This window comes from Chlamydotis macqueenii, chromosome 4 (assembly GCF_036417535.1).
Source record: "Chlamydotis macqueenii isolate bChlMac1 chromosome 4, bChlMac1.mat, whole genome shotgun sequence".
NCBI lineage: Eukaryota > Metazoa > Chordata > Aves > Otidiformes > Otididae > Chlamydotis > Chlamydotis macqueenii.
This window is the reverse complement of record NC_141559.1, coordinates 39,169,642-39,197,615: the sequence shown is the minus strand read 5'-3', so window position 1 is coordinate 39,197,615 and position 27,974 is coordinate 39,169,642. Positions and strand designations below refer to the sequence as shown.

The 27,974-nt window shown below is 36.6% G+C and overlaps 1 protein-coding gene across 4 annotated transcripts in view; it reads right to left on the bottom strand.

Moving 5' to 3' along the window:
* RAPGEF2 (Rap guanine nucleotide exchange factor 2) overlaps positions 1-27,974 on the bottom strand; it is a 195,661-nt gene that overhangs the window by 82,360 nt on the left and 85,327 nt on the right. For all 4 annotated transcript variants that reach the window (XM_086746425.1, XM_086746423.1, XM_086746424.1 and 1 more), the window contains exons 5-6: positions 12,186-12,261; positions 9,265-9,432 (exon numbers count right to left, since the gene is read on the bottom strand). In XM_086746425.1, the coding sequence (XP_086602551.1) occupies positions 9,265-9,432; positions 12,186-12,261 (244 nt within the window). The remainder of the gene's footprint in view (positions 1-9,264; positions 9,433-12,185; positions 12,262-27,974) is intronic.

Genomic DNA, 27,974 nt, shown 5'->3' with positions numbered 1-27,974 from the left:
AATTTTTTTTTTTTGACAAATTATTTGTCAAAGACAAATCTTTGCTTAAATTGTAAAATTAAGACTACCTGGAAAGTATGATATACATTGCTGCTTCTTCATCAGCAGCTGTGACAGCACTTTGCGAGAAGTCTCCTATCTGCAACTTGGACTACTGAATCTCAACTAAAAGCTCAGCAATAGAACTATGTCCAATGTACAATTATCATTGCAACAACTGTATTTCCTTCACTTTAAATAAACACAGCTTTTAAGGAAACTAAAGTACCTCCCTCCCCTTCACCCAACACACCCATCACGACAGACACAATCTCAAAGATCTATCCTATGACCTTGGTCAACTCCTTCACTCCTTAGGTATGTTTTCGATCTCTGACTCTGAAATACTTAGTTTTAACAATTTCAGCTTTTTTTTTTTTTTTTTAAATCTTGAAGTAATTCACAGATAGGAATTATAGCATCATCTCCACATAGCAAAAGTTACAAGTAGCACAAAGCTTCAAACACATGAAAATCCAAGCTATGTTAAACTAAACATACACAATTTACTTCTGATTTACTTTCCCAATTTACTGTTTAAGATTATCATACCAGACTAGAAACCAGGAGCTGCAGGTTACAGTTCTAGTTTGATCACTCAATTCTTACATTGCCTCTAGCTGCTCCCTTCCTCATCTCAAACTCAAACACACCAGAACCAGTCATGAAAGGGTCATGTCTAAATGCATTGGAATAGGTTCCAGTTCACAGTGGAGACATTAGGCATAAATATAACATCAACATTTCAAAATATGGAGAAACAGTCTTGCTTCCCCTCCACCTCTTCACAACCGATAACTGCAAAACCATTAGAGAATTAACATTTTACAGTTTTCAAAGAAAAAAGAAGCATTTGCAAATCCAAAATAGAAAGTGAAAGAACGACTCATCTTCTAGACTTGGAACAATCCATCTTTCCCATATTTCAATTCCATACATACTTCCTTAGTTGCTCAGGATATTTAAACTACTAATTTTACTGATTTTTTAAAGCTTTTAAAATTATCATTTTGCTGAGCAAATTTCAAATATTCAACTCAAATCAGTTTGGGAAAGAGTTACAAAGAATTCATTTTTCTGCTGCATGAACCCTTTTACCCTACATCTCAGAAAAGGGATATATAATATAAAAGAGCGAATCACATCAGTAACAGCAAAAAACTCACACTACTCTAGAAAATCTAAGCTATTATTAATCAAAGTTTCATATATGTATGGTCAGAAACGATTGGCAATTCTACAAGTCTAAACAGGACCCAATGCCAGTATAACACCAAAAAAAAGGGGGGGGGCGGAGAACAGGACAATCAGCAATATTACTGACACTTCAAATGCATGAAATACTGCATAGCTTCAAGTATGCCTGTCTTTGAATTTTCAAATCTAATCACAATTACAAATCCACTAATGACATCAATGTGAGCCCTTCCAAAGGGAATGGAAGAACGGTAAATCCCAATAGACAGACGAATTCTGCAGCAGGGATGATGTAATGTATAAAAATAGACATCCTTTGATAGAAGCTGCAAGTTGAGTAAATAACACACTGCATGTCATTAAATTTGCATTAGCTTGCCAGTAGACACTACTAAAAGGATGATGAACTAACAATTTTGTTTTGCTTCAGGTGTTACACAAAATAAAACCATAGCATTGCTCATGTTATTAACAATAATACAGAACATAATACATAACCTTAAACAGTACAGTCCCTTACAATATGGATGAGGGAAGCAAGCCATGTGGCTATAAAGGTTGTGTTTTGCCACAAAACACAGAATATAGGGATGGGAATTACATAGTGCCATTATAACATTAGCAGTGGACATTCCCATAAAGAAACATCCAACTTCTATTAAAAAAAAAATGGTTAACAGGAACTGCCCAAGTAATCTCAGGAATTTTATATTTCAAATCAAATTACCTCACAATTTTTGTACTGTCTCACTTCAAAATACACCTGCATATATAACACAGACATACACTTCAGGAACTGGCATTATTGCGTGTGTTCAAATATTACGCATACAGACTATGTATACTATGTAGTATTTTGTATTACTTCTAGTATGATGTACGCATCAGTCGCATTCCAAATTATGAGTAGATTATCATCATCATCATGGAATAATAAAAACAATTGCTTTTGAAACTGCACACTAAATTTTGTAGACAGGCTGAGAGAGTTGGGGCTGTTCAGCCTGGAGAAGAGGAGGCTCCGGGAAGACCTGATAGCGGTCTTCCAGTACCTCAAGGGGGCCTACAAGAAAGATGGGGAAAGGCTGTTTAGTAGGGCCTGTTGCGATAGGACGAGAGGTAATGGTTTTAAAATAGAGGGGGGTAGATTTAGATTAGAAATTATGAAAAAATTTTTTACGATGCGAGTTATAGAACACTGGAACAGGTTGCCCAGAAAGGTGGTGGATGCCCCATCTCTGGAAGCGTTCAAGGCCAGGCTGGATGAGGCACTGAGCAACCTGACCTAGTCAGGGATGTCCCTGCTCCTTGCAGGGGGCTGGACTAGATGACCTTTGAAGGTCCCTTCCAACCCTAACCATTCTATGATTCTATGATTCTAGATGAACAAAACCAACTAAACAAATATCCTTCGTGCTAAAAGGACACTTGCACTTGACAATGTTAAGAACTACCCCCTTTCTTTTATTAACAAAATGATTAATACACTGGATTTTATTTTAAATATAAACACTAGAAATATTAAATAAATTATTTTAAACTGAATGTGTTATCACTAGACAGGAATTTGTTTGTACAAACATGCAAATGTGTTTAATCAAGTGAAAACATCTGATTAAAACACCTTCATATACCATGTCACTTCCCATCGGCAATACACTGTAAAGTCAGGTGTGTGCACAGTTCGGTTCTAATACCATTTCTGTGCTTACATTAGTTAAATGACTTAGTTTCATAACCAAGAACAAAATGAGTCTAGTTTTTATTTATTTCAAATGAGGTACCATTTTGCATACAGAATGTAACATGACCTTCTCAGGTTCCTTTCTCCTTGCTCTTCACATTTTTCCTCTATCTGAGGGAAAACTAAGTCAGCATCAAGATCAAAAATTAAATGTATTTAAATAGGTTCAGCTGCCATAACTCATATGAGTCTCTAAAGTCAAAACCCTCATACAACCCTGCTTCATTTTTGAATTCAAACATTTTTGACTACCAAGCATACCTGACATCAGGATTCCCAGAAGTTTTTCTGTGCCTTTTTGTTCTTTGTAAATAGACTTGTTTAACACTTCCAATGTCAAGGATGTTAAAAAAAAAAAAAAAAAAAAAATGGTTTTTTCCCATGACATCTCCATATACTTTATATGTGTGTATAAATCAAAGTTTCAGCGTGTCCATACCTCCTTGTTTGCTGCCCTATTGAATGATTTTCCTAGACTTGGCAAATTAGTTCAAAGCGGTTTGCGCTTCCTAAAAGCAACTTTAAAAAAAAAAAAAAAATCTCACAATTGATTCTGTGGTTTGTTTTTTGTTTTCTTAAGTGAACTTGTATTAGAATGAAAGTGCTTGATAATCCTAAAAATCATCAGGAACATTAAAAACTGCAGCTATTTACAAGCTTGAAAGACTTTAATTTCTTGGAGTTTGGGTATCTGACAACTGTTCCTACGGATTTAAACTGAAATGACTGAAATTCTATACGTAATAAAGATTACCAAGTACACTACTATACTGGCATCAATTTACTGTGAAAAACAAAATAGACTAACAAGAATACACTATAGCAAGGTACGTCACAATACTGTAAAGTCCACAGTATTGAGAAGCAGGCACGTGAGGTATTTATTGACCACTTATAGTGGTCCATGGAAAGACAACCAGCAATATGTATTTTAGAACACAAGCATAAATATACATGCAGAGAAGCAATTGTGTTATGATAGTTTTTCATTTAAAGTCTCATCTCAAATTATACTGGACATCTGTAACAAAGTTCTAAAACAGAATCAGCTTTTTTGAATTCTCATCGACTACATTAACCACAAGAAAACACTGCTTATCGTGTTGTAAACTTCCACATCGCTTCAGCAGTCACACACACTGAATAGTGGAAAATTCAGGTAGAAAAATTTAAAATCCATATTTTTTTAAAATCCTTCCTAAATGTAGGAATATGACATGCAACAGCTTTGTTGATTTTTAAAATGCAATTTTGCAGACAAAGGAAAAGGCAAATTTGTTTCAAAAAACAGAGCAATCTGAATTTTTAATCCAGGACTTTTAGACAGATATTGTCTCAGTAGACAATGGGAATGCAAATGGTATCAGGAAAAGAAGGCTACTTAGTCAGTGCTTTGCAATAACTATTAGTTACACAGGAAGACAGGGGCAGTAAGCAAGGTTTCTGCAATTTGCTACTGACTTTCTAGCTGAGCAGGTTCTAATACTTAAAAAAAAAAAACAACCAAACGAAAAAAAAAAAAAACATTTAAAAAAAGATAGAAAAAACTTTCATATTTATTTTTTCAGGGAGTTGTGACTGCAGATGAGACTTGACTGTGCCACATTAGGCATAGTTTCATTTCCAGTCCTCTTCTCATTCAAATTTTCAGTCACCTCCGTCAAGTAAAATCCAGAAGGACAATACTCGTCTGTCCTTAATGCATCGGCACGATAACTGGCTCCATAGCACAGTGTGCAAGGATAAAACAGCTACATGCTTGTAACTTGGGGAAGAAGCTGGGGTTATTGATGGCTCCATCGCTCTTTTTTGTCTGACACGGGATAAACCGATTGTCACCTCACATGAATCCCAAGCTAAATGGGCTAAGAAAGGCTACTAAAGACAGAGACACCTTTTTTTCAGGGATTTCAGCAGCTAGCTTTAAGCAGCCTGGCTGAGGACGCACTAGCAGCAATTTTCATAAGCTTGTTAACTAATCCAAATCTGGACAGGTTCTCACAGAATTAAAAACCACACACTATACTTTCAGTTCAGGGCTACTCACATGTGCTTCTGCGTTTCATTTACAGGCCCATCTACATCTCTCTAAACATTCCCCAGTAAGCTTTGATATTTCGCCTTTAGCAAAGTAAACCCACAGTAACCAGCTCAGCAACACTCAGGTCGGGCACGACCAATTCTTCACAGATGCACCGAAACAGTCACGAAGTTCACTGGCACTAAGATTATGACAAGAAAGTCTACCCTTTTTTACATTCACTCCATAGGTGACTATTCTATTTTAAAGTTTAAAAATAAAAATCAGCCTAAAGCAGAAAAAAAGCCATGCAGGTTCTTGTGAGACTACATCCACGCTCTTTCAGTCAAGCCACTCAAAACAAGGGCTTTTCTCTGAAAACATTAAGTAGCCTTAAGTATATATACACACAGAAAGAAAACCCACATGCAGAAGTTAAAACTAATTTCTATTATAAAATAAGGAAGTATTAACACTAATCTAGTTAAAAAAAGATTCTGACACATTAGAAACCCAAGCAAAAACTTTCTATCAAGAATATTCGAACAAGGTTTTCCAGATTCAAGTAAGAACAGCTCAACCTAAACTTATTGGGACTTTTTTCTTCTCTGAAAAAGAACAGATCCATTTTACCAAACTAGAAACAGTGGCAAAAAAGGATACTATTTTATCAGTCTGATAACACACATTCATTTTATTTCCATACATTATGACGTTTCTGTTTTCCTGACCCCAGAAATCAGCAACACTTGTTCCAAAAGTAACATGCCTAAGCACGATACTCAACATCAGATTTCACTTCAAATGGTCCTTCAAGCATTACGGTAAGTTATCAAAATACTATGAAGTATTTTGAATGCCTATCATAATTTGAGAAGCACATTATCACTCCTAGATGTAATCTTTTAGTAACTGTAGGTTACTTAGGATCATTCCACTGAGAAACTGGTCAGCACTGATCTAAAGACACAGAACTGGGTTCCTAAAAGAAAGGTACCATAGATACTGAAGAAAGAGAGAATTTCATCATAGAAGTCACTTGCCTATGATACTGAAACCATACTGAAATTTGAACCCTCTAAGACTTTTAGATAAAGAAGTGAATGGAACAATGTGACGCAGAAGGAACTTTTTACATTTCCTGATAAAATATCAGAAGAATTTACCAAAGTAATATTTGAGAAAAGGAAGAGTTTTGATGCTAAAAAAAAAAAAGTTTTAATTTGTTTTCAGTATTTAACTGTTTGACAATACACATTCATACCAAATGTTGTATTTGGTGGATGCTCAGTATTTACTCCTGCACTGACAAATGCAATTACAAATACAAGTTAAGTTTAAAAGATGTCACTCAGATCAAAGGTCATTCAAGCTCGGCAAGATATACTGTGCTCTCACCAAATTCCACATTTCATTAGTAGTTTCTTATCACAGTAAGATTGCTCAAGTATCAAACGAAAGGCTAGGAGACAATTTTAGTCATCACATCGCATCAGTATTACGGTATCACACTGCAAACCCACGAGTAAATTGTTAGTGGACCATACACAGTAAGTTACGATACCTGAGGTTTAGTGCATTCCTGTGAGCCAAAATGAAATGAATGCCATAAAGGAGGAAAGGAAAAGATGAACATTATCAAACATGCCATAGTACATTCCACCACTATGAAGATAATGTTAAAATCATGTTAATGAGGGCCACTGTCCCCTACAAGTTGACTCAATTGCAGAAAGCCATGCCACAACTGAGTACTGCATTTAATTTTTCATTCTCAAAAAGCACAGCCATGCATCTTCATTTAAGCTCTATGTTTCACTCTACGTTTTCACAAAGATATAGAAAACTTCAGAAAACAGTGTTTGAACTTTCTGAAGAAAAGTATTCAGACACTACTGCAAATAAAGCACTAATGATTTATCAATAATCATTCTACATGGTAAACTACAGATTTAGGGTAAAACAAAATATAAAAAAAAAATACACATTTTGTGAAGATTTTGAGGATGCTATCAAGGCAGCTTTATTACTTTGAACCTCATGTACCTAATACCTAAACCAGAACACATCTACAAGGAAGACCAAACTTGAAATCAAATGCATCATATTAATTATTTTTCAATTTTGCTTTAAAAACATTATTTATTGCAATATCTAAACATCTGCTTTTTTAAAAACGCTTCTTTATTTATCTAAAATTAAGAAGTAGAACCAAAGATGAGACCCTGACGGATGCTGACGAAAGAACGGATGGGCACAAGCCCACGAGATATGCGCTATGATATGCTTTGAATTCCTATGTGTTTCCAAAAAACTCTGCTTTCTTCAGTGAATTTTTCAAGAAATTAAGACTAAAAAAATGAGGTCAAGGGACATAAAATAGGAAAAGAGAAAAGACAATGCAGCCCTCAACATGTATGGTTAAAGTAACAGAAATAATATTAGTCATAGAAGTGAACAAGGGAACAATGTATACAAGATCACCAAATACTGTAAAAAAAAAAAAAAAAAAAAAAGGATGGAATGGATCAGCAAGCAGAGTCTTGATTACATTGTAAAACTCATTTGAGCTTGACTATTTGCTTCGGGGAAAAAAAAAAAAAATAAAGTCATTCATATGCATGATATTACACTTTTAAAAACAACATTTGACTATAATTATTGAAAATTTTACAGTTTATTTGGCAATCTCTTCCAACTCAATATGAAATCTCACTTGCAATGAATTTCCCAACACACACACACAAAATCATTATGAACTGGCACAACAGAATGGCACACAATGGGCTTTTGCTCTTAGTACCAGTTAAGCTTACAGAAACTCATGAGGCATACCTAGAGTGAAATTTATACAACAGGCACGGACCTATGAATGCAAATGGCACTGTGTGTAATCTAAATATTGCCTTCTAGAGTTAGATAAAAATCACACTGTAACTGTTTGCTAAGCACAATGTACACATCTAAATAATACAAACAAAAGTAATTCTTCCTGTAATTCCTACAAAGTACAATACCACATATTTATTTTTTCAAAAGCAGACCAGTAAAACGTTTCATCTTCAAACCAAGTGAACTGGCTCAATTCGTAATAAATTTAGAAGCAATTAAAACTACACTGAAAATTAAACCATTAAAAGCTGTTGTATAAACAAAAACAAATTGTTGGCATAAAATGTAATTATTCAGCTCATGAGGAAAAGCCTGTATAATTAACAGATGTAATAAAACATCTACACGCTTACAGACACACATTGAATATACAGGGAACTGGCAAACAAGTCAAGGAAGAAGGATAAAGAAGGAAAAACGGAAAAAAACCTACAATTGAATTGGATCAAAGACAGTATTTTAAAAACACTAAAGCTCTAATCCTGCAAATTTATACGCATGTGGCTTATATTGTGCAAAATTCAGTCCAATGAGCTCAATGAGATTAAATGTGCACAATGTTATATGCCCATGCCTTTACGGTTCTAGCAGATTTGGGGGCTTAAACAAATAAATCAAAGCCAAAGACAAACAGCTTTTCCAGTATTTTGATTATAGTTGAAATCAATATAAAACCAACACATTAATCTAACAGAGTTTTTCTCAATTTAAAAGCCATATAAAATATTCTGTAGAATAATTTTTGATTACTAGTTTATTTTCATCTCAAGAGAAAGCCTGGCAACATTCAACATGTAAGATTACACAAAAAAAAATAGAAATCAAGTAAAATGACCAAATGATCTCCCTGAGAATGGGCAGACTATGCAGCTCACCGAAACCTAAGAATAAAGGGCTCCTGAGGCAGACAACAGTAAAGGTGAATTTGACATTTAAGTTCTGCATACTCAAAAGAAAGATTTAATCCAAGAATCTAGCCTACCACAGTGCACCACAGTCCCTTTCAGGCAACAACTGTTACCACGTATGTGAATGAGTGCTTCACTAATTGACCTTTTAATTGACCTTTTATACTAAACTATTTGTACTGTAACAATATCAAAAGGAAGTGAGAATATAGTTTCTTTCACAACTTCAAATAATGACTGGAATATTAAGAAATAAGACATGACATTCACGGCCATAAAAAACATGCTTTCAACTCTGAACTAAGATGCAAGCTGCACACACGTTCACTCACTGATGGACCCAAATTCACAGTATTCTAAGGGGAATCTCCCCACAGAGGCACACTTTTTAAAGATACCAGCAAGTTTAGCCATTTTCAGTAGTTTTCCTGTTTATGTTTTTGTGAACCATACAGACAACTTACCGTATGGTAGCCTCTAGGTAGAGGTGGCTTCCCCACGGGATAAGGGTCAACAGTATCAATAATTGTTTGTCGCTCCCCTTTTTGGTTGATTTTCCTAAATCTTCTTCGAGATTGCCTATGAGAAGCTTGACGCTGAAAATACTCCTCATTTTCATCCATGTAATCAACCTACAATAGATGGAAGGGAGTGTCATTTCCCACAAGAAATAAAAATAATGCTCTTGTTAGAACACAAATCTTATTCTCAAAAAATGGCAGTTAGCTCTGAATTCCCTGCATTTTCAGCATGAAGATTGAAGCCGCTACTGGAAAAAAAAAAAAAAAAAAAAAAAAAAAAAAACACCCCACAACACTAGTATGAACAACAACGCTGAATATGACTGCTTTTTAAAAATGACAGAAGAAAAATTCTGCCTTGCTCCCCACTTCTTATTCTTGCACAAATACAAACATTTCATCACTCAATAGAGTACAAAAATAAAATTGGTATGAGAGAGCACTTGGTAGTTTTCCTGCAGACCTGTTTGCCACTTAGGCTCTGTCCTAACCAACTATGGTAAAGGCTTCGCTTTTCAATAGGCAGCACTGGTTTTATTATTTACTTCAAATATTTTCAGAGCGTAGAAGAGGGATTTCTAACAGACTAGATGTACATAAAAACAAATCACTTCAAAACAACATCAAGAAGAATTAAAAAGCCATATTAGGTATATCCTAATATAAAATTAGCGTTCTCAGTTTCAGAGTCATCAAAGTAATAGGCCGAAATTACTACACAATGGTATACTGCAATGAAAATATTTGAACTAGGAATTCTGTTTTTTCTGAAAGAGACCAATCTTTTTATAGTAACTTGGCTGCAAATCAACATCTCTTCTCTGTTCACCCTACTAATAGAAACCTTAATTGAGACCAACAGGGAAATGAGAGAAAAAAACAACAACAAAAAAATCTTTCAGTATTGGCCATACATGGGGATTCAGTTAACTCCGCCTTCCACTCAATTCCACCCCCCAGGCATACATGCTATTTCTGAAGATGTAGAGAAGAGCTTGAGGTACCTTGCAAGGTTCCTCCATATTTTTCAACACTGCAAAGAAATACTAGACAAAATACTCCTAAGAATTTGCAGCCTATCTGTGTCAGAAGTGTCACGCCCTAGCCACCTCATGTCACCAAACACAACTTTGAGTGTACTAACACAAGGGTATGAGGACAGCTCCTGGTTCACCAGGAAGAGCTGGTAACGCTTTTACCTTCTCACCACCGAGTTTCTCTTTCACATCAGACACAGCCACACTCTCATCCTACACCTCTGCCACTTCTCCCTGCAGAGCGACCCCCTCCAGCTCTGAGACTGGACGTTACTGTGCCCGACAAACTCCAGGGATGGGATTCTCTCTGTTCAAGGTACAATTATTCCTTTGAAAGGCTGGATTGAAGCTAAGTGTTCAATTTCAGCTTTCCCAAAACTCAGATCATTTTTTTTCAGACTGAGATGTCTCATGGGAGTACCTGCCCCTGCCCCAACACTATCCATCAGCCCAGAAGATTTCTTCTGGACTCTTGTTGTTTAGTTACCTCCTCTCCCTATGCCTATTCTTTGTATCACTCTTCCTTACAACCTACCAAGGAACGCATAAGAGACAGATATCCACACAGCTGCCACCTACTAAACTGCATACCTCCAGAGAACAAATCTGGGACAACAAACTGTTTCTCAAACTTGTGGTCAGATATGAGTTACACGATCCGGCCAGGCAAATCAGGGGACCAATACCAATCAGGGGCAAATGGGGAGGCATAATGGGCTGCTGTTGCGGAGCTCCTGTTTACAACGTAAAGTTACAGAAAGCTTTAGTTAGGGATAGTGAAAAAGCAATTGGCATTTCTCACATATGCTTTCTCTATCTCCTACTATATTGTCTTAGCTTTGTAAGATGATTTTCTTAATTAGAATTGGAAGAGAGAACTATATCAAACATTCAACAGAGAAAGCTACCATTACACAATCATGTCTCCCTGTTTACTGTGAAACCACAAAGAGCTTAAAACCCACAAAAGCATGCCTGCATTTGCATGAAGGTAAGTTAAAAAGGTACTTTTTTTACCAATCAACAAGTAGCAATCTCTTCTACCAGCCTAAAGCTATACCATAATTTCCTGAGCTTCTGCAAGTTTTACAGAAACTGTCACTTTTTAGGAAGTGCCACAGACTATATTTGAAATGTCATCTATAGATGGCTTAGATAATCGTCATGCCTGTATTATGAACTAATCACTATCTCAGTGACAGAGGGGAAAAAAAAAAGAAGGAAAAAAAAACCAAACAAACCAATAAAATCCAAACATTTAGCCCATTGATTGTGCATTTGTTCAGATGATGCACCCTGCAGCGGCAACTAAAGACTTCTGAGTCTGTGAACCCTCAGAGACAATGCTGTTCTGCCACTGAACTACAGTAGATACTGCTAACGAAATAACATTCACCCAGAAAAGTCAGTATAATTTTAAAATGTTCAAATTGCTTCTTAAGACCTCAGAAAGTTGAGAATAAATTTAATTCAATCAAACATTAAACTAACCTGAGATTAATATTTTTAAGCATCTATGCTTACCTATAATAATAAAACAGTTTAAAAAAAAAAACAAACCACAAACTTCTGCTATTCTACTAGAAGATGGAAACTTTAGTTTTACAAGAAATCTGCAAAAGTAAATACAACAATACAAAAGATGCCTTTATCACTCAAACAACATAAGTATGTGTGCAAAGAATGGCAAGAAAGTTATGTATGACATCTTAGATTTATAAAAAGATCATGGGAAAACCAGAAAACTCTTCAGGTTTTATTGGAAGTCCAAGTGTTACCAAAGCTGATCTGTAAAATTTGAAAGCAAATAAATGAAAAAATTCTTACCACAATCATTTCAGATGGCTCTAAAACAATGCATTCACAGCCACGCCTGAAGCTTCCTGCAGAACGCTTGCCAAAACTGAAGAACAAAAACACTTCAATCAGAACAAAAATCAGAGCTATAACACAACATATTTACATCTTCTCCAGGTATTGCAAAGCATAGAAAAAAACCCATACATATACCTCTGCACAACACAAGTTTCATGCCTATGTCCTTCAACAAGCAGCTGATACCCAAGGACACCAAGGGCTGTGTATTTTGTATTTACACAGTTTGCAGAGAGTATTTGTTAAATAATTCTATTAACAATAAAAAAAAAAGATGTCAATCAAGTGCTGTCTTCTGAAGATGCATGGTTGATTCTGAACTACATTACAGAGGTTGATCTAGCATCTTCTGATGTTACAGTATTACCTTACCTAAGCTATCAGCATTTCTATAAAGAAAGCTAACTAGCACATCAAGGAAAGAATGAAAAGGCTAATCAGCTTCACATAGTTCTTTTTAACTTAGAAGAAATCAGTAAAATAAGGGTGCTGAATATGAGAGTATTCCCAAATTGAACAGGTGAGGACAAAAGGTTGTTCTGCCTTTCATGACACCTCCCACCTTACTGTAACAATTAAGCGTGATACCACTTTGCTTCTTGTAGGACAAAATGGAAAGCTATTTTAGTTTCAGCTTCTGAAGTGCTCTGCCTGTATTAACTGAATGCATGTATCTGCAGGCTTAACTGCAAAGAATCCTGAAAACGCATCGGCAAAGGTGGAGTGCAGAGAAGCAGTACATAATTCAGTGAAATACAAGACCTTTACAGTTAGATCCTTAATCATACGCAGTCAGAGTGGAAGAAGAGACAACCAGCTAAAGTTTGTTTCTGGAGCGGGTGCTTTCCCTCCACGTAGGTCATACTTAAGCCTGCCAGGGTAATGCCAGACCTTTGCTGTCCAGAGAGGAAGACAGGATGAGAAAATGGCTGGAATTTCAGGACCCCTCTTGTAGCCTGCTGTAACAAACCCTCCCTAAAACTTGCCAAAAGTCAACATGACTATTTAGCCTTTCCCTTTCCTCAACCCAGCACCATGCAACAGGCATGGGAAACCTTCCTATCTGAAGCTCACAGGGTGACAGCTACTAAGTTTCTGGGGAATAAAAAAAAAAAAATAAGAAAAAAAAAAAACCAAAACCAAACCACAGACTCAACAAAATTGTAAAATTTTAATTTTAACCAATCCTGTAATGCACAGTCACAGTGACACACTTAAGTTAAAATGTTTGTGAAAAATAACTTTTTAAAGCTTTATTTCACAACAACTAAACTGAAGAAGTTCATGTCCCGTTTGGAACAGTATAATCTATTCTCCTGTCCCGCCTGGCGATTAGCAGAAGTGAACAGTTTAACTTGCTACCCCAAAGGCTAATCTCTTGACAACACCACGTTTATAGCTCAAAAAGAAGGCAGTCAGATACTGAAAAGAAATGCCAGCTGTGCTTATTCATCAAAATAATAATCGCATTTAATGGTACATGGGACTTCTACAATAGAAAAAAATTTCCAGAATACTAAGCCTCTTGAAAAGAAACATTCAACAGAGAAGTCTCTCAACAAAATGTGTATTTTCCTAGAGGCAAACTCATGCTTCCTCCTATAGTCCAGCAACAAAACACAGGGTGCTTTACTCTACAATGCCATCTTGAATTTTATACAGTTTCAGCTCTTAAAGATAACAAAATTAAGTCATCATCTTCATTCATTAGACTGTTGTAAAACTGACAAACTTATTTTCTTGGTCATTAACCTGATCCATACACAGCTTTTCTTTAAAAAAAAAAGGAAAGTGGAGAGAAAGGAGAAAGTAAATCACCTCATCGACTGAAAAACAACAATCCAAAATGGTGATTAGGAAGTCAATTTATTTGATATTCTAACCAAAAACAAACACAGAAATATACCCTTTCCTCTTGCAGATCCTTTTCCTCTCTTTGTAACCATTGGTTTTGAACTAGAATACAATAGTGCTGTATTTTTTGTCACCATTTCTTCTCCCTCTAGTGCTGTCTGTAAGTATCAACTTTCAACTTCTGCCCATTGCTAATCACTGTTGGCATCCAAAAGTATCAGGCTTTAGCAAACACAGTAAAAAGAAAAAGCTGTGCTTTGGATGTGCTCTTCTATTCTTGAAAACTTGTTTGGATTTTACACTTCAGGAAAAGGGAACAGGTAGTCAATGTATTAACATGACATGCCCTGAATTACTGTAAAGAAAATTCTTGATTTCTGTTCTCAGCAGCACACCGATTCTCGCAGCAAATAACCACGTTAAGTGCTGTACTGCTCAGATTCCTATGACAGCACTAAATTTATCAGAGCAGAAAGTGCATCATGCATATATGTCATCTTTGACCAAAGATCACAAGGCATTTCAGGCTGCAAACAAACTGCAATCTTTGTGAAGTATTGTAGGCAAGAAGACAAGAAAATCAAGGTCAAAGAAAGCTAAATGATCTTCCAAGTGCTGCAGTTCTCTTCTTAGATATGCCACACCTCCTAAATCTCCTGCTGCTGAAAATTCATCACCAGGGAGGAATTCATGTAAACACTGAAAATTAGGAAACTATCTTGTGACTGTCTGCTATGTCTGGACACTTCAGAAGTGTCCAGCTCTGACTGTGGTAGAACACCCCCTTCACAGTACCACATGCTATCTGTTGCAGAAGCACACTTTGATACCTACACACAGTCACACAAATACCTGTTGACTTGCAACTTTGAGAAACAACTGGGATTTTAGGGCATCACCAATTGCACTGTTTCAATTCAGAAGACTGATATCAAAGTCAGTAAGTTTTACGAGAATTAAATTGTTGGAGCTTTGCACAAGAGCAAAGACCAACAAAAAAGGACTTCAGAGACGCTTCTCTACTCAAAATCCCGAGCTGTATTAATCAGCCACTGGGTAGAGGAAGACACCAAATAAAACTTGATTTAATTGAAAACAAATTATTTAAAACATTAGTAAGCAGTAAAAAGAAGCAAATCCCCAACACATAATACAGTCTGTTTACTAAGCTGATCAAAAAGCCCAAGCTGTAAAGCCTTTCATAAAACACCAGGAGAACTTCACAGACGGGACCACAAGCTGGCACGCAAGCTGGCTTGAGGGATGCTCGGTAGTGCACAGGAACAGTAGGAGCAAATAAAGTTTCAGAGGAAGGGCTGACAGATTACCTTCATAATACAAGCTCTATTTCAGTAACTTTTGCTAGACACTGTTCTCCGCAAATTTTGATACTAGACTGCCCACAGAAAATGAGTTTGCCCAGATTTATCACAAAACACAGTCTACACGAGCACTGGCTAGCTAAAACTAAAATGTAGAGTGCCTTTATTAGCGCGTTTCAATGGACCAGGGATTTGACAAATTTATTCCTTCCCTTACTGTAGTGTGAAATAAGCCTGTGGATATATGACTTCACTATGGAGCTTAAAGTGAAATCACACTTCTGTTTTCAAAACACAGTAGAGAATTTTAAATAAATACACTTCACATTTGGTTGTATCATATCTTTCCTTAATAATTTCAATCCAAGTTGTCTTAATACACAAAGATAAAAATCTTCTCTTCCTACTTAAATCTTACTAATTTCAGCTCCTAAAAATAGCCCATTTGTAACTATTAAGTCAGTGATATACCTGAGAGAATCTCTGCTTTGTAACTATTTTCTCTAAATCAGTGAGGTCCATGAGAGAATTTCACCAAAGGAAGCTAAGGCAGTTTAAAGTTATATTTCGATGGTGGCTGTCAATATGGGATGTAGAGGTTATAAGAGTACTTTAGTTAGCCAGAAGGCTGCCTGGTTAGGATATTGCTGTCTCCCCAAAATTCCCCAAAGAACCTTGTTTTGCAGCAGCTTTTCCAACACTTTTTTTTTCTCTGCTACCACATAAGCTCTGACTTGAGGTTCCCTGAGTATTAAACTTCACAGATGCTCTCCTCAGTACTTGTCCTGTACCTCCTCTGCACTTCTGGAGTCCTCTTCTACCACAGTTACTTTTATTCCCCATAAAGCTACTGAAAGCATAATGTGAAAATAAATCTACTTTAAAAAAAAAAAATCCTTGAAGATACACAAAATAATTTTATTTGCAGGAATCCACTTTATGGTAGCAATTTTGAAAGTAGATGATAAAAAAAATTAACTCTCAGAAGGTTTGATATTCTCCCCAGCAACTGCTCCTTAACTATGCTATTCCCTGAAGCAACTGACAGAAGTCTAATTTCCCATTTAACTATGCAAAAGCATTATTTACAAATAAATTCACTAGTACTAAAAAAAAACTTTTCTTCACTATGTTTATTAAAAGCAGATATTTTAATCATGTAAGTAATCTGTAACTTCATTTCCATTCTGATGCATTCTAAAATTGAGTTTACACTGACTGCAGATGACAGCTCCCTTCTCTGTAAGTGTACATTGCTACACACATACCTCATAACCCTTTACACTCAAAACGTACACAGTTGCCTACAGAACAGATGTATTACACTTTACAACACGCCAGTTAATACAAGACAAGTTTTAAGTAAAAGCTAAGGGTTTCCACATTTCACATGTTTATACTTTCAGTTTTTATTAAAAAAAAAAAACCAAACCTTTAAAACTATAAAACTACAATTGGTACAAATATGTCAGTGGCTAAGGAAAAGCAAAATGAGAATAATTTAAGACCGCCATCTGCATTTACTCCCCTTCAAATTTATTAGACTTACAAATAAAACAAACCAACAAAGCACCTCAATTAAAGGAAGCACCTAAAGCCATAAGCAACACATTAATTTTTTATAAGCACTTACGCGTAGACACAGCCAAAAACTTCCAGGTATTGAGGGTGACTTGTTCTATCCTTTCCATTATCATCATGCCACTGGAGGACAGAGCAGTTTTCTCCAGATGTGACCCATCCATTTCCCCAAGTCCCCAGACATCCCCGTACCCACACACACACGCAGATGCTCTTTTCAAAGCTCGCAGGAAAGGCGGCAGCTACCGAGGAGGGAATGCTTCCCTATCAGCATTCAGCCCTGTCCCCTCGCCCTGGGCCTCCACATTCTTGTTTTCACGTCAGTCCAGCTCCCAAATGGAAAGTTATTCCTCAGCACTGGAATGTAAAGGCATTCATCAAAAGTGATGCAAAATCTGAAGAAAACTCCACTGATGAAAAACACCAAGAAAAGGGTTTTTGGTGAGAAGCCCTTTTCTTCCTTCCTCTTAAGAATCAAAGACTGCTCACAGAAAACCCAATTTCATTTTTCAAAAAGGATGTACAAAAATTTAGGTTTTCCCCTATAGTGCAATCTTAACTTTTATTTCGTTTGATATTGACTACCTTGCATTAGCTTAAAGTCATAATTAATTCACATATGAACTACAAGTCTCCGTAAAACTACATCTAAAGTCTCACAAAGACAAAGAAAGCTCCACAAAGTATGCTCATCTATACGGTCCACATTCTTCAGCACATTTTTAAGTGCAAAATACTGGCATAGTTTTACGTATTTGTAAATGCAATATTTGGAACAAAGTTGTTGGTTTAGAATAAAGTCTATTCAATTGGCATTTCCTCTAAGTCAAAAAGCATATTCCATTTAGACATGTTCTAATGCAAGGAAAAATACAAGTAACACATTTTTTTGGTTCTCAAGTTCTTAGCATTTTCTACGGTACATTTATGCAAGGGAATAAATTCCATATAAATTTTGCTTTTTTTAAAAAAAAAATCTACAATATATTAAAAGTGGAGATGTAATGTATAAGTCTTGCAATTATTTATGCCAAAACTCTAGAAATCAGATATTCAAAAACTTTCTTTGTTCTGAAGTTTTCAATTAGGATGTACACTGCACTTAAGATGACTGCTGTGCAATATTGGCCAATGCAGGACATCTAAATGTACATGGAGATTAAAGTAAGCATCTTCCCTCGCCCACCTTCCCTGAAACCACCCCCTTTCTCTTCCAGCCTCAGAGCACAGAGAAGTCACCGTTCCCCTGGACGGATCATTTGCTGTGCATCCCACCTCCACGATTCTGCTTCCTCATGCCAGCGCCACAACCTCAGCCGTGACCAGCAACTGCTTTCCATCACTGCATCAATTATTCTCTGATGATAGAGAAGCAAACATGAGCAGAATGCCTGGTCTCTGACAAATCCCAAAGTCAAATTTTGATGAAATAATCAACATTGAACTTGCAACAATGCCAAAATGCATTAGATTTAGTTCTCAAGCAAACCAGTCACACTGAATTCCAGAGTGAAAGATTATAAAGCAGTATTTAGTAGATATCTAGATTGAGGGAAAAAAAATTAAAAAAAAAAAATTAAAAAGAGGGCTATTTTCTACCTGCCATTTTGGGAGAGAGTAAGGGATTCAGATAAGTTCCTTCTCCTGTATGTTTTTAAATAAAAAACCATCACATTTCATTTTGGCACATCCAGATTCAAATGCGAGGCACCAGTTCCTCTTAATGGCTTAGTCTAACCAAGCCAGGTTTAGTTCGGTTTCACATTAATGTGCTGTGAAACTCAGATTGTTCCTCCACGCAACTCATCCTCACCAGGGATGAAAAAAAAAAAAAAAGTTACAATTTAGAAGTGTGTATACATGCACAAGCCATCCCTAGCGGAACTGTTAAGTGTTCTGACGAAAATTAAATTTGGCATGGCCATTTCCTGACCCCTCAGAAAAAAAAAAAGACAGAGCCCTTCATGCGTGCAGAGCAGCTCTAAGGAACAGCCCTCTGCTGGGGGTGACGCAACGATGGGAGGTGGCAGTGGGCTTCCCCACGCTGAAACCTGCACACACTGGAAACGATGAACGCAAGGGTTTGTCAACTAAAAGACAGAGGATTATTACCAGATAATTCAATTTTCTGGATAATATAAGTTGACTTCTTGGGTTCTCATTTGAACTAGTGCCTGTCTTTTAGAAAACATAAGCAAGTACGCAAGTGAATCCCAAGCTGCTTTTTGACTTGTGTTAAATATTTTAATTAAAATGTGGCAGACATCTACATATCAAAATAATCAACAGATTCACCTTTTTCTTTTCTTTTAACTTCTTTCATTCTCACAACATTATATTTATAGCACTTTTTTTCCAGCAAGAGCAAATAGCTGCTTTACAGAAAAGCTTTTTAGTGGCAAAGGAAACCAAGACGCTAGCAATGGAATAGGAGTTGAAAAGGCATTTGCAGACCTGTCACTGTTTGCAAATCCTGGAGACATGAGCTCACTACATCCCACGGATAAGGATGATTAGACTTATCCAGTGCCATATGATAGCTTCAATGTTTACAGGCGCAGATACAACAGCTCATGTATCAGGGGACAGACACCCTTGCAGCACCACAGCTAAGTACGTGCCACTTAATAATACTTTGGGGAGGGGGTGCTTCACAAGAAAAAAAAAAAAAAGGTTCAAACATCAAGCTCCTCTGCTTGATCCAGGATCCAAACTACCAGCTGCCTGTGAGGAACGAGGAACGACGGTGTCAAGGGCAATAACCCCACTGCTGCAGCAGGAGGTTGTAATGGGGTGAAGAACCGAGCAAGCCAGGCAGAGAATCCCTGACGGGTCACCAGTCCGTGTGAGGGACACCAAATTTATAGGATAAGCATGTTTATAGTATATTCATGATCGAAATAATTCCTGCTAAAAATGTGTGAAAGTTTATTTGAATTCCAGCTGAAAGCTTTAGTCAACTTCTTCGGTATTTCTAACACATTTAGTTAGCATCCTTACAGATGCCAGACTACAGCATCTTACCTACGTAATGCTCAAAGGGATTTCTTTGTTTCTTATGCAAATACAACCCAGATCAGAGGTTGCATTAATCTGGTGATTTATAGCTGGCTACTGAAAGCACTTCAAAAGAAGTTCCTGAAAACTCTCAGTGAATAATTTGGAATTAGCTACATTCTGGAGGTTTGCTTCCAGAGAAAGTCCCTTCAAGTCAACCCCTAAAACGTATGCCTTATAATCTTCACACAGCTTTCCTTTTCGTACAGACTTCTGTTTTGAAAAGTGTGGTTAATTTAAAAATTTTACCTAGTTACAAGACTGAGTACGGTAGCAAGTTTGACTAAGTTATGTCTAAAAAAAAAACTGAATTAAGTTTCAAATTTGTTGCTTTTCACTTTAGCTTTTTATCATGTTACCTTAAAACTGAAGTTAAGTTGTAAAATGGTTAAAAATCCAATCTGATAAGAACTGTAAAAAATAACTTTGCTTTGCAAATTTACTGCAAATGAAGGTAGATGTTCGGGGCCTTTATAACAGCAGGTGATCCTGAATACTTTTCAGACTAGAATACCACTTAGGGTTCTTTATAACCATTTCATATATACTAATAAGAAAAATGTGTTTATGAATTTTTCCTGTGAAATTAAAGATCTATATTTATAAACTATATACACAAACATATAAAGAAAACTAGAAAGTAGTAGTAGTGGCAAGAACAAAATTTAGCTTGTTGCAGCAGTTCAGCTTTGCAGGGTCTGTAGTACAGAAGGCTAGAAGGCAGGTACCTCATCAGAACAGCTGACAGAAAAGATCTTTATTTGGAAAAAATCATCCTTATTTTATTTTTAAATTAGTTCTCCTATTATTTTAGCTCGGAAAACATTCAAAGATGAAAGCTTTTTTCCCTAACCTACTTTAAAAAAAAAAAAACAACTGTATTTTAATAAATAGTTTGAATAATGACAGTTTTGCATGGGCTTCATCTTAATGACGTCTGTGTTGCCATGGAGATTACCATGACATCACAAGATCTACATAATGGTCTCAAAGAATGAGAAGTAGTAGGAAAACATTACCTAAGAGGCAAGACTTAGTCTGAATACAGTTTGGCTTATTAGCATTCATGAAATTCATTAAAACAGAGGAGTATTTTCCAATCTCCTACAAAGCCTTTAGATGTTCTATCATAAATGAAGAAAGTTTTTTACCTTGAAAAATATATAGTAAGCTTAAGTCCCCTTACAGACCTTCGTAATTAAGGTACGAGAAACTGTCATCTTTTTCAAAAACTAAAAAAAAAAAAACCCCACTTGACATGTCATCTGGGTTTTTAGTAGTAAAATAAGACCATACATATTGACATTTTCCACCGTGACATACATGCCTAACTCATTCAATACAACCAATTCATTCACACAGAGCGCGAAACACATGACCTCGATAACCATAAATCTTATCAGTACAATGTAGATGCATTCAAGGTATCTTTGTAATAAGTGCCCTATAATTGTAAATGGATAAACAAACTAGAAGAGTGAAGTAATAGTGACAATTTTGTTTTAGCTATTTAGATCAGAATATAAACTAGTCCTCGCTTAGCATGCTATACTGTATCTAGTGTTCCTGCGTTTATTCGTTAGGAAACATTAAAAAAAAAAAAAGTTATTGTTACCTGAAAGAAAACTCTCAGATATTTTGAAGTATTCTACAGTATGGGATAACATTTTGTTAAAGACACTATTTGTAGAAGAATTATAGTAGGAAATCATGCTAATAATAAAAATAGTATTTTTAATTCCTTCCAGATTTCTGCAGTCCTGCAAATACCCAAGTAAAAGTCATTACCTCAGCTTATCAAAATTATCCTTCAGACAGGTCTATAGAAATTCAAACCACCTGAGTTCCACACGAGACAAAGAAAAGGCTCCTCCCCACATACAGCCCAGTCATAAACACAGGCACAGCCATCCTGTAACACATTTATATTGTATTTCCCTCAAGAGTTTTCTTGGACATTTTGTAAAGAAAAAAATAAAGTATATATCAAAAAAGATTTATAAATCTTGCACTTGTAAGCACAGGATGGACTCTAAGCTATCCTCTTGACTTTTCTGTAGAGTACACAAAGTTTGGTGAGTATGATCTTCCACTCGGTATTCTTCTTTTAAATCTATTATAATTATTCAGCAGTAATAAACCATCTCCAGTTTCAGGATTTGAAGTGGACCTCTCTAGTTAGTGTTGCTCTCTAGGCTGTGAAAACTTCATTGCCTTGCTGAAAATGGTCTTTTCCCCAGCACATCAGACCTAGACCAGCATTGTCACCTTCTTGATCTCCAAGTGCACTCCATCCCCTCTCCACATAGCTATACTTCTCCCTCTTGAGTATTCTTTATGCTACTTTTGCATATAGCTAATTTTGTTGTTATTTTTCAGTAAGCAATGACCAGGTTAAGTTCCCACAGTTTGTTACACTTACAAAACTTGCCCAGAGATCCTGTCAGCATGTAAAACACACACGGTCTTCCATTTGCTCTCAGCAGGAATCTCATAATGTCGTTTTCTAAAGTAACTGAGGGGTTTTTTTTTGATGTTTTGCAGGTTTATACTAAAACTCAAAACCTTACATACTAGAATCAGAGGGAACAGATTACGGAACAAGTCTTCTCACCAGCTGCAATATCAATTGCGAAAAAGCAACACTCTTCTGATAGATAGATATCTTTAATTAGCAATGTAGGCAGCAGTGAATACCCAGGTATAACAAGTTTCAGATTTAACTTTGAAATAACCACAAACTTTATCATATAGAGAATTTCCCCTCCTTAATTTCTCAGAAAGAGCTCTCAATTTTTTCCACATCCTCATTTGTGTGCAAGTAATTTATTATAATTCCAGATAACAGTTTTTTAATACTAAAACCAAGTCTGAATTTCTACAAAGAAGGTACCAGTATAAGTGAGAACTGTTGAAATCAAAATAATATCACATAATTATGATGTACAGAAGAGCAATAAAAGCAAAAGCAAAAATGAACTGTGTTGCCAAGACTGCTTAGATGCTGTTCTCAATTACCTCAAATTGTGACATGCTCCATTAGAATCCTAACACTGGGACGACAATGGTGTTTCTAACCAATGAGACACAATATAAGCCAAAGAGAATAGTCAGCAATAAAAAACAGAGTTTTAAGGCCAGCTTTTGTTGCAGCCTATTTTAAAAACCAGGTATCAACTAGGAATCACCAAAATTTTTCAACAACGAGAATACATCAACATCTTCAGGAAAAAAAAAAAAATTCAGTGGAATGAATGTTTTTCCTCATTCATCCTCGAAAGCACTCTAAAATATTCCCAGTAAAAACAAAATTTCAGCACACTCTTCAAACACTAAATAGCCATAATTTTAACCTCAACTTTCCAACATTTAAAAAAAATGGGACGTGAGTGTTGGTATCATTGATAGATGTCAAAGGTTATTATTTCCTCTGCTGCCTTCAAGGATTCTCTCCTTTCCTCTGCTTTCTTTTTGATAAAATATTATCCCCCATGAATCCAGTGTTAGATCTCTCTGCTTAATTTTAGTTTTTCCTCAAGGTCCTTTTCAGTTACTTTGAAGGTCCCTTCCAACCCTAACCATTCTATGATTCTATTAAGATATATTCATGCTTACAGAGAAAAATTCTACTATCCATGTTGCCTCAGATTTTGTTTTTCCTTAGCATTGGCTATATCCCATATCATATCACACTGAAAAAAAATCTGATTATACTTACTCTATACAGCAAGTGCAAAAATAATCTAAACTGGTTCACAGGTGGGACTTGCTATAAAAGCAGTGTTTTAGATTTGTACTGTTATATACTTTGTTTCTATGCTCCATATTACAAATTCCTAAGTATCATTTTGACATTAAAATAGATACATTTAACTTTTCACTATTTTTACACAATTGTGATTTCTATGGGGGAGACTAACATCATTGACCTGAATAAAGCACAACATAAGAAAAGTCTACTTCAATTTTTTATTTTTTTTTTTTTAATATAGCAATAGTGGCAGGAAATGCCGTCTTGACTTAGCTTACAATTGCCATGAGTAAAACAATTAAAAACTGGACCAGAACAAGGACTCCTGAACCTAGAAGCTCTACACCATCAATTAATAGAGCCTCTCCTACAGAAAGCGTGTGAAGTTGTTCTGATCTTCTGCCAATGCACCTGAGCATCAGCAGGGAATCCAGATCATCTGAAGTCCACCATTATATCTTTCATATGGAAAGAGACAGAAGTCTGTAGCTCCAGGATATAAATGTAGAAACTAGTACAATGTTAGCAGTTGTAGGTTTGTTAGGGCTTCTGAAGTTGGCTTTTCTCCTAATACAGAACATTTCCTTCCGTGAAAATTTCCCTTGCCTTAAGGGGAATCAGAAACATTCAAGCTCACCTAAAAGTTATTCAGGTCATTTGACACTTCCTGCTTCGTTTCCTTCTCATCTCCTCATTACAAACTTGGAAGACAGCCTGGTAGCACCAGCCCCACTACACTGGAATTCTATTTTTATTTTCAAAAGATGCCAGTGTAATAGATTAAGACCCTCAACATTTCATCAGCTGTGCAAGAACAAAATTCCAGTAGTGTTGAAATAGTTGCTTTGACAGGAACGAAGGCAGACACCACCCAATCTCATAATTTAGGAACTGTGGCCTCTTCTATTTCCCAACACCTCAGATACCAGCAGCACACTTGGAAGATGACCAATTTCAAATCTCAATGAACTCTTAAATTATTCAGCACAACAGGAGACGGGTGGAATAAAGTAAAATGTACATAACAACAAACTCATTCAGCTGTAAAAAAAAAACCCAAACATTTTAAGTATTCGTATTTTAAAAACTGTACACCAATTTCTGCAAACAGTAAGGACAGTTTCAGACTACATTACTGCTTCAAGTAGCACGTGCTCTGCACCACGAACTTCACTGTAGCAGCAGATGATATGACGAGACAAGACCCCGTTAATTTATGGCTCAGCTAATTCACCTACATCTGGAGCTGACTGTGACTGTTATCTAAGCGAGGAAGCCAGGTTTAGAGAGCTTGAAACCCTCCCTGCACGCCCTCCCTGCCAGCCAGCCCTCAGGGAGCTGAGCTTGGGGGTCAAAACCATGGCAGCTCCAGCTCCTCCAGCATCATGTGAGGAAGAAGGCAACGCCACACCATCAGTGAGCTCCAGGCTTCGCTGATAACACCGGCTATGACACCAGATTCAAAGTAAATGGCCAGACCAGGTGCTCCCAATAAAATGTTCCCTCTTGTAAGCAAGCTTTTACGGTCTCCAGGAGTCTGAGTCTCAAAAAGTAATTACCGCCACATGCACTGTGACAGTCTAATTTCGTGTTTGCAGATAGACGTCTCCATCCAAAAGGACATACGCAGTCTTTTAGGTAGATGCAGATGGTACAAAGCAATTAGCATCACTTTATGTCTGTTTGAAATTCATTGTGAATAATTCATGGTAGACATGCACTCAGTCATAAAAGGACTGACATCTCCACTGCTTCTTCCAGCTTCTTTCTTCAGCTTATGATCTCAGTCTTTCCTAGATTAAGCCATAAAATCACTCTCCTACACAACTCAGTTTCAGCTGATGGACTGAAATGCTGAACCAAGGCATTCAAACCAGACAGAAGACAAGACAGCACTGGGGGTCAGCCCACAACAATACCATACTCTATACCTTCCCACCAGCCTTGAGAGACAGTCATGAACACGGCTCCAGAACAGCACTAGCTGGGTACAGAAATAACAAAGCAGCAAACAGGTCATGGGAAAATCCAGCAGTAGCAACCAGCAGTAAAAAAAAAAAAAAATTAAGTTTAACATTAGAGAGTGAGAGTTCTGAGGGCAAACTAAATCCAAAGCACACATTTTCAAGTAATTTCTTAAATACACTTGAAACCATAACCCGGGGAGTTACTTTTTCTTTACAAAGATCCAATGTATGGTCTCCGTGTTTCTATCATGATGCTGTAAATCCTTAGCCATAAGCAAAACTCAGAAAAGCTCAATAAGCTCAGCACAGCTCTTGATCAACTCCCTCTGCAGCTTAAACAACTAAACCAGCAGCTCCCAAAAGCACAACCCTGAGTCTCCCTCAAATCTGTTGTTCTAAAATTCTCAGTTTCCTGCTCCAGGGGCGGGGGGGCAGGGGGGCGGGAATAGGGGGAATATTCTTTTTAGTCAAAATCAAAACTTATCTTGGTTTAAATATATCTGTGTAATGGTCAGCGATAGCCATTATTAATAAACACTAAGTCACAAATATATTAGGGTCATATATTGAGAGGAGGATTTTATCGTTGTGATTAAAGCTATCAATACAATTTTATTCAGTGAAAAGATCAAACACAGTTCTCTATCCAAAATATAAATGTATCATCAGTCAGATATATGCAAACCACACCAAACAGCATGTCTCAGGCATCACAAAAAATTAGGAAGTATGTTTCTGGATATATAAAGCTGTATAAATGCACATACATAACCAAGAGCTCTGCTCCAGCACTATTATACTCACATGCATTACCTGTCAAAATAAAAAACCTACCAAAATACCTAAAAAAAAATTACTTCTGAGAGAGGTTACTTTAAGTTAATCAGGGCACACTTGGGTGAGGACAAATTATTTATGCACAAATTGAGTTTTGTTATTGCTTTAAAACAGTTCAAAAAAGTCCATAATTTCTGTAATGGCTCTCCAATAGAATTTGATATTCTACTCCATTTTGAAAGTTGTTTTAGTACAGGAAAGACCAGAGGGCTAAATCATGAATACTTAAATAGATACATCCCTTTTAATTTTGAAGAGAGAAAAAAACAGGTGTTCTCTCAACTTCAAAACTTAGTATTTTAATTAGAGGAAAAAGCTTAAATAATTGCACTTGTACGTAACATTTGTGAACTTGCCAAAAGGAGCACTGCTCTCCATCACCATATGAAACAGCAAGAGGAGAACCGTCTGTGTGCGGCAGTAAGGAAGGAAAAGAAGAGGCTACAGCAAGGAAGACAAGTGAGTGGTTAAAGACAAGAGCAAAGCCAGGTTTGAACGTAGTTAAGTTGGCTTTGGAGCATGCCTGAGCAGCACAGCACAGCACACACTGCCCAGACCACTCCAATCATGGAGGCTATGGGCAGGCACGAGGTTAGCTGTAGGAGATCTAGGAGACGCTTTTGTAGTGTAGCTCCAAGTCAGGTAAGATGAAAGACTGTGGTAAAATTTCCACCAGAAGCAAAGTCCAGGAAGAAAAACCACACAGGATGTTCAAGCAGCTGAGCAAATGTGATGGAGCACGGAGCAGACCTAGGGATGCTGGAGGTCATTCCAAAAGATATTTTGAGGCACTATCACATTACTGCTGTCAGTGACCACATGAAAACACAGGAGAACCAGGACAATCTTCAGGGAATTGTATTTTCTACTTATTTATTTTCTGGAATTAATACATAAACCTCATTCTACCATGTGAACTGCTTCAGGGTACAGATGCTCAGGGGAAGTGGTGAGGGGAAGAAGTGTTAATTTCTCCTGGTTTGGTGGTCATGGTGGGAGTGGGAAATTAAGGAGCATTTAGTTTGACTGCAGTATGCACCTGATGTTAAAGAAAAGCAGAAAGTATGAAAATTTTTATAGTAAAATACATGAGGAGGGGGATGGAGAGGTGGAAATCTTCTTCAGATTAAACTGTCAGAATAATTTTTCCTGCTGCAATTTACAGAAATTAAATAAGAGAATAAGATTAAGCTTTACTTTATTTTACAAAAAAAAAAAAATGGCAGCTTTAATTGTTCAGGTCAAAATTCTTTAAAACTCTGAATTGTAAGTTTTCCCAAAATAATAAATTAACTGAACAAAAGTCAGCTTATGAACACTATTTGCTAGCTGATGGCCTGGCATTTGAACAAATACAAGCTAGACTGTATAC